The sequence below is a fragment of the Octopus bimaculoides genome, chromosome 4 (assembly GCF_001194135.2).
Source record: "Octopus bimaculoides isolate UCB-OBI-ISO-001 chromosome 4, ASM119413v2, whole genome shotgun sequence".
In the NCBI taxonomy this organism is placed as follows: domain Eukaryota; kingdom Metazoa; phylum Mollusca; class Cephalopoda; order Octopoda; family Octopodidae; genus Octopus; species Octopus bimaculoides.
This window is the reverse complement of record NC_068984.1, coordinates 85694540-85703042: the sequence shown is the minus strand read 5'-3', so window position 1 is coordinate 85703042 and position 8503 is coordinate 85694540. Positions and strand designations below refer to the sequence as shown.

General features: G+C 35.3%; 1 protein-coding gene across 1 annotated transcript in view; it reads right to left on the bottom strand.

Annotated features, from left to right (window-relative positions):
- The window catches only part of LOC106879415 (neuroglian), a 142010-nt gene that overhangs the window by 3644 nt on the left and 129863 nt on the right, over nucleotides 1-8503 (bottom strand). The window contains exons 12-13 of the mRNA XM_014928971.2: nucleotides 6526-6843; nucleotides 5486-5617 (exon numbers count right to left, since the gene is read on the bottom strand). Of these exons, the coding sequence (XP_014784457.1) occupies nucleotides 5486-5617; nucleotides 6526-6843 (450 nt within the window). The remainder of the gene's footprint in view (nucleotides 1-5485; nucleotides 5618-6525; nucleotides 6844-8503) is intronic.

Genomic DNA, 8503 nt, shown 5'->3' with positions numbered 1-8503 from the left:
CACCTAGCATCATAACATCATAATTTTGAAATATCTATAAAACCATCAAAAGCTTGTCTATTTTTATATTTTTTGATTTATTATTAGTGTTGCTTAATATTTTTTGCTAAAATTGCTGTTTCTTTTCAGATATCAGATAAATGTAATTAAAATTCATTAAAATGACAGATCTATCGGACTTTCAAAGATGTCAAATTGTTGGTGCTCATATGGCAGGTGCTAGCGTTACAAAAACAGCTGAAATGTTTGGTGTATCAAGAAGTACTGTCTTGAAAGTAATGACAGCCTTTGAGAAAGAGGGAAAAAACCTCCTTGTCGAAACAAAACTCTGGAGGAAAACCAAAACTTTTAGATAGGGACTGTCGGACTCTTATGCGAATTGTTAGAAAGGATCACAAAAGTACAGCTTAATGACCACCCCGAGAACCCAGCCAGTTTCCACAAGAGCTGTTTGCCAGTAGCTACACAAAGCCGGATTTCATGGGAGGGCTGCAATTAGAAAATCACTACTTTCAAAAACAAATGATGCAAAGCATTTAGAGTGGAGTAAAAACCTACAGAATTGGTCCCTAGAGCAGTGGAAGAATGTTATTTTCTTGGACGAGTCATCCATTACCCTATTTCTGACCACTGGCCAAGTATACGTGTGAGACAACCAAAAGAAACATTTGACCCAGACTGCCTTTTTCCAACTGTTAAACATAGAAGATGACCTGTGATGATCTGGGGGGCTATATCTTGGAAATCTGCTGGCCCAATGGTTTCCCTTCATAGCAGAATTAATAGTCAAGACTATTTAAACATTTTATCTGATCAAATACATCCTATGGTTGTGGAACTGTTTCCGGAGGGCAACGCAATCTTTCAGGATCATAATGCACCAATTCACACAGTTAAAGTTGTTACTAAATGGCACGAGGAACACTCTAAGGAAGTTGAACATCTTATCTGGCCACGACAGTCCCCAGATCTCAATATTATTGATCATTTATGGTGCATTTTAAATATACAAGTAAGGAGTTGATATCCTCCACCATCATCACTACAAGAACTGGAGACTATTTTAGCAGAAGAATGGACAAAAATTCATTTGGAAACATTTCAAACTTTGTATGAGTCCATACCTCATAGAATTCAAGCTGTAATTACTGCTAAAGGCAGTCCTACCCCATATTAAAATAAATTTGTTTGAAATTTTAAGGTGTTTCCATTATTTTGTCCAACCCCTGTGTATATATGATTGTGATGTTTGTGCATTTCAGAAAGGTATTAACAGTGAGTGAAGTGAAACAGCAGAAACTGTAACTTCTTTGTAGAGAAGGCTTATCAGAAGATTCACTTGTTTGATGTTTAAAAGATAATACATTACTTTCTTAGGATTAAGTATAGGGTCCTACATTTCTGTGGGGAGAGGAGGTTAAAATGGGAAGTTATGACATTCATGTCACTCTAGATCAGTGGTTCTCATCTGGGGTCCGTATGATCCCTGGAGTTCATGTAAGACTTTTGGAGGTCCACACGAATAGAACAGTAATCAAGTGGGGTTCATAGGCAAAAAGTGGTTGAGAGCAAAAACTCTAGATGGGTAGACATGAAAATAATTTTAAGGAGTCAGTCTGAAAGAAATGTCAAAACAATGGCTACTAACACAAAACATTCTTTCAAAGTTGACGAACACAAAGAAACCAAAGAGTTATAACGAAACTTGAGAGTGCTACTGTGACAATAAATCATAAAACAATGCAGAGATGGAAGAAAAAGAGGGTAAATGGATAAAAACACTTGGTGACCCAAATTCCTGAGGTAAAATCTTTTTGTCAACAAAGTTAATCTATGAAAAAAGTGGAACCAAGAAAGAAAAAGAACAAAAACAATTTCTGCCCCACCCCACTGCCCTAAGTTTCATGTTAGGAGCATAAAACCTTCTGTGTTATATTTAGCTAGGGATCTGTTATATGTAGCTGAATATATATGTTTAGAGGGTCAGATATGTATTGTTTGTGCATAAAGCTGGATGTATATAATTTAATATAGCTAGATGTACATAGTTTATGCAGCTATATATATCATCATCATCATTTAACGTCTGCTTTCCATGCTAGCATGGGTTGGACGATTTGACTGAGGACTGGTGAAACCGGATGGCAACACCAGCCTCCAATCTGATTTGGCAGAGTTTCTACAGCTGAATGCCCTTCCTAACGCCAACCACTCAGAGAGTGTAGTGGGTGCTTTTATGTGTCACCCGCACAAAGGCCAGTCAAGCGGTACCATCTTTAAATAGAGCTCAAAACTGATCCGTTGAAAATACTTTATTACAATAATAATAATAATGAAATTGACCCAAGTACATTTCGAGCTCTATTTAAAGTTGATATATATATATACAAAAACTCAACTGAGTATTTTGCTAAGATTGTTAACAGATACTAGATTCTTTTGCCAAATTTTTGGTGTAAAAAAATATATTTAAACACACACACATATATATATATATATATATAGTTTATACAGGCAGATTTATATGGTCTATATAATCAGGTGTAGGCATGGGTATGTGATTAAGAAGCTTGCTTCCAAACCATGTGGTTTGGGGTTCAGTCCCATTGTGTGGCACCTTGGGCAAGTGTCTTCTACTATAGCCACAAGCTGACAACTCAACTTTTAGAGTGGATTTGGTAGATGGAAACTAAAAGAAGCTTATCATGCATGCATGTACACACATGCATATATGTATACACACACACTATAATTGAGAAAACTCTTAACTACTAAGTTGGAATTATATAACTTTTATTAAAAGAAAGTGATTATCAAGGTTTACCCCGTCTAGTTTGAATGTTTTACATGAAAATGTGGTTTGCAAATTCTTTTATTATTGAAGATTTCAACTACATACTAATCAGAAAACACAGTTCTATTCACAATCTACAATGATGTACTTATTTTTTTTTTAATGTATCCCTTTACTTCTACTGTTTCCTAGTAATGCTCTCTCTTGTTCTCTTTCTATCACTTTTTTGTTTACCACCTTTATTCTTATTAGTCTTTCTGTATCCTTATGACTATCTCCCTCTCTAATCCTCATCCTTCTTTTTTTCAACCCGTGCCAGTGGCACATAAAAGCACCCATTGCACTCGCAGAGTGTTTGGTGTTAGGAAGGGCATCCAGCTATAGAAACCATGCCAAATCAAACTGGAACCTAGTGCAGCTCTCCAGCTTGCCAGCCCTAGTCAAATCGTCCAACCCATCCCAGCATGGACAATGGGCGTTAAATGATGATGATGAATGACTTTCTCCATTCAGTCTTCATTTGTAAACAATTTTACACTATATTTTTCATATCAATTACATAAAAATTTCATATTTCAAGTTTCATTTGGTTATACAACTTACATATTGCATTATTTATTTTCACATTAGAATTTTTCAATTCAATGTAATTTTCACCTTTCCTCTATTTTCATTTTTACTCTAAGCAACCCTTTTTTACTGTTATTCAATCATTTGATTGTATAGGTTATTAATACTAAAATGTATAAATATGTATATTGCCAAAAACAATGCAAAAGAAATGTTATACAATCACGTGTTCAAATCTACAGTAAGTTTAAAAATTTTTTTTTATTTAAGTGCATACTAGGTGTGCATTCCAGTTCACAATAAACTGAGGACTGGTATGAGGTTAAGTAGAGTCAACATAATACTTAATTTCTTCATAAATTCTAACAATGATTTTGAGTGCTTGCTATTACTCTAAATTTATTTATTAAGCAAGTGAGTGCTATTAGACAAAGAATACAAAGGGAAATTAATAATATCAGAAAAATTATACAAATTGGGGATCAAATATGTAAATAATATTCAACAGCTAACAGAAAACCACCTGGAGGGCAGTCTTTCTCATCACCATCATCATCATCCTTTAATGTCTGTTTTCCATGCTGGTAAGCTGCACCCAATTCCAGTCTGATTTGGCTTGGTTTCCATGGTTGGATGCCCTTCTTAATGCCAACCACTTCACAATGTGTGCTGGGTATTTTTAATGTGTCATTGGCACAAGTGCTGTTATGTGGCACTGGCATGAATATTTTTTACGTGACACCGGTACTGCTAGCATAAATAATGTATAATATATATATAAAAGGTGCACAAAGCAGTGGTGTAAGATAAGCAAACATTAGATCAGTTCAAATACATCTGGGACATATTTGACTTGTAAAAAGGCTGTAATTATGGCTGTTGGCCATGGAGAAAAATTCTCACTTTAACCACCCTCTTATAATGAAGTTAAAACTTCCAGTGAGTTCAAAGTTGTTTCACTTGGTATCTAGTGGTGAAGAAAGCAAGTTCAAAACACATCTACTTGTCCATAGAGGGCACTCTCAACTGAGTGGTTTTTTTTACACCTTTTCCCCAATGTAAAAATTTTTCTCCATGACAGATTACAGTCAAATTACTTTTCTTTATAGATCAAATATGTCCCTAACACATTTGAACTGATCTAAAGTTTTGTTTTTGTGTGTGGTGGGCTGATGCCAGTGGCACATGAAAAGTTCTGGCTGATGCCGTGGCACATGTAAAGCTGCTTTTGAGTGTTAGGCCTCGCGGAGGTAATGACTGAGACCTTTGGCATCATGTCATTCTTGAGAAGAAGACTTGTCTAGCCAAATAAAAGCACAGTCGTGGAAGATACTGGTGTCATGCAATGGCACATAAAAGCACCCATTACAATTTCAGAGTGGTTGGCATTAAAAGGGACATCCAGCTGTAGAAACTATGCCAAATCAGACTGGAGTCTGATGCAGCCTTCCAGCCCTGGTCAAACTGTCCAACCTATGCCAGCATGGACAACAGATGCTAAATGATGATGATTGTGTGTGTGTGTGCATGTACTCTTATCTTGACATCATGTGATGGATGCAAACGAGCATCAAAGTGAAGGTGCTTGTTTTCAGTGATCTGTGTAAAACATGTTTGGAAATTACCTTGCTTGTAAACAGGTAAAGGTTGGGGGTATGAAGAGAATCTAGCCATAGAAAACATACCTTACTAAATTCTGTCTGACCCATGCAAGAATGGAAAATGGACCATTTCAATGTCTTAGTTTTGGTATGGTTTCTATAGCTAGATGTCCTTCCTAAACACCAATCTGTTTACATAGAGTACTGGGTGCATTTTTCATAGCACCAGCACTAGTGTGTGTATGTAGTGGGGATTACCTTAGCAGTTACAATATGAGAAAAGGGACAGATTTATCAGTGTATAATAAATTAGAAGTAATTTGAGGGAGAAGTGTTTAAGAGTGAAGCCATGACTTTTGAATCACCATATCTTCCAGAACGCTAATCTTAGCAACTGTTTATTTGATAAAATGAAGAAAGAAAAACCCAACCCAATAAAAATGCAACAAAAGGCATAAATAAAATAAAGCAAACACTGAGTGTATAATGTAAAAATATAAAAAAAAAAAGATGTTTTCACCAGAGTAGTTATCGCCACTTTGTCTGTTGAAGAGTATGCAAAGGAGAAGGATGAAGATGATAAAGAAGAGGACAAGAGCTACAATAAGAGCAATCCACTTAGCATCGAGACCGGCTGATTGCATGGTGGTTCCTGAAATGAAGAGACAATGATGTTAGTGGAGCAGCATTGATAGCAGCAGAATATAAACTTTAATTTTTCAAAAATCAACAATGCTTAGTAGTTGATAACACTTAACCCTTTAGCATTTAAACCGACCATATCCGGCCAAAAGTATTCTGCCTATTCTATGTTCAAACTGGCCAGATCTGGTCTCTCACACCAACCCTACAATATCGTTTTAAAAATTAACAGCTACCTCATCAAAATCTCATAGCTACGAGTTAATGCATGATTAGTTCAAAACAATATGGATAAAAAAGCATTAATTATGGCAGAATAATGTGAACACTAAAGGGTTAAATCACAGACACAATTATTGGCTATAATCAGCATTCTGTAGTCACTGTGAACTATCTAGTGTACTCTCATTAATCAATGCTCAGTGCACCTCTAATTATTCTTTCATCAATATTGTTATTGCCATTAGTTGGCTTGGTCATAATTTGAGATTCCTCTTAACCAGATCCACATTCTAAATGTTATAATCATCATCTACATGTATAGAGATGAAAATTAACTGTTCCTATATATCTAATAACATTCACTTGAGAGTGATGTATATTTTGGAGTCTTGCATTCCCTAACAGAGGATGAAGATCACTCAATTATACCGATATTATTAGCAGAAGCACAACATTAAATTGAGGATCTATCAAAGCTAATGGAGACAGAGATTCCTATCACAGAATTGTGAGATGCAGCTAAATTGCAGCTGCTTGAAGGAGAGAGTGATGCACTAAGGATTCTTGTTGACAGGATGTACTAAAATACTTGGACTGTCTTGTGTAAAGTATGGCATCACAGAGGCAACATGGAATTATAAAAAAAAAAAGTTAGACAAGCATACAACTGCTTTATTTTTGTTTTAGGAAACTTACCACCTGTTGCAGGATTCTGTTTTAAAATGGCATATTTTATAACAACCTCAATGCTGTTGTTAATCGTAATTGAATAATTGCCAAGGAACATCTTAAAACGATCTTCATCCATCTCAGATGTGTTGACTATTAGAGTCCAGTTTTGCAAGATCCTGACATCTTCAATAGCAAAAGTTTCAATCATATTTCCATTTAGTTTCCAGATGAGTTTTGTTTTGTCTTTCACTAAAGGATCAACCCTAAAATCAATAGGAAATACAGCAACGTCTCCTCTGGAAATCACCTGGTTCTCAGGAGCCATCAGAATTTCCGTTTTTACTGAAAGCAGAAATAGAAATGTCAATAGTGCATCAACTCAATTTGTGTAGTAAAGTCAAATTATAACATATCTATCTAAGAAAAATAGAGGTGATGAAGACATAAAGCTACATCATTGACAATAAACCTATGAGAAATCTGTGGTCACTGAATTTGTTAAAAACAGCAAAAACTAACTCAAGCCACACCATGTCATCTTAAGGAGAGGATAAATTAGATAGTGAAGTCCTCTGATATACAAAAAAAAAAAAAAAAAAAAAAAAAAAATGTATAGGGTGATCACAGTAGGTGAACCAGTTGACCAAGTCTGACCTAGTATTGAATAACAAGATAGAAAAAGGAAGATTTGTAATAATGACATATGTAGGAAGGTTGTGTATATACAGGTTTAAGATAGTGATAGGATCCTATAACTCTAAATAGAGGCCAACAATTTAAAAAATTTGGTAGCTGTTGTGATTTATTCTTAATTAAATAAATTAATTACATTATTGTCACAACTATCCCTCACTCTTGTAGATAAAGCTTTGTTTTTCTGTGATTTAATAAATCTGCACTTGATATTTTATATTCCTAAGGAACTCTATTCTGAAATATAAAATAGCCAATCGAAAACTTTCTTTTTGTTTTCTAGATGTGATCAGTTTGTCTTTGAGGAACTCTAATATCAAAAGATGATAGAGTCTTCATTCAAACAAAACTAGTAGTACACTGGTTAAGTTAAGTGGCTAAAGTTTCTACTTGTTACCTCGAAAAGTTTAACTGATGCTTGTGGCAAGAGCAGGAGTTGCTGTAAAAAGTCAATGAGAGAGAGAGAGAGAGAGAGAGAGAAAGAGAGAGAGAGAGAGAGAGAGAAAGAGATGTGGATTAATGAAGAATAAGCCTTTCTCAAATACAAGAAGTGACTACAGGAAAATGTTACTGCAAAAGGGTTTCTGTTTGGTTTCAGAAATGTAATATTATCCAAGTTTTCATATCGTTTGTAAATCTATCACATTTTAGATACATCTAAAATATTTCTGGAGTTAGCTGTTTTTAGAGTTTAATAGTTGTCATGTCTAGTATCATGTGAAAGTTGCTTTTTTTTGTATTTTTCTATACTGTATATCCTTTATGTTTAGGTTTGATAGACATCATATTCTAGTCTACACTGAATGTACATGACAATTTTACAATTCTCAATCTGTGGTTTTTGACAACTGACTTTGAAAAAGAATTTAATAAAGATGGTTGTTTGCCAATAATGTATGGCTATATCAATGCTGATTTAGTTATTGAAGTATTTTCATTTTCATTTTATCTAGTTTCAGCTCATGAGCTGTGGCCATGCTGGGGCACTGCCATTTGGTGTTGCTACACAATTTTACTTCAGGAATTGACATTTGGTGCATGAGAGAGTTTGATGCAGCTGCTCTCATCTGCACCACCTGCCGTGAAGTTGGTTCATCTGGGACACCTGACAGGAAGAGGTCCAGCCTCATCTTGAAGACACCTACATTCACCGCATGCAGGTCTCTCAGGTCCTTCAGGAGGATATTGAAGAGCTGTAGACCTCTGAAGCCCAGGCTATTGCAGTATCTTGTCCTACATCTTGATGGCAAACTTGGAGTCCTTAGCACTATGCAATGGCGTCCAGTTCTTTTATTTGTGTAACTTTCGA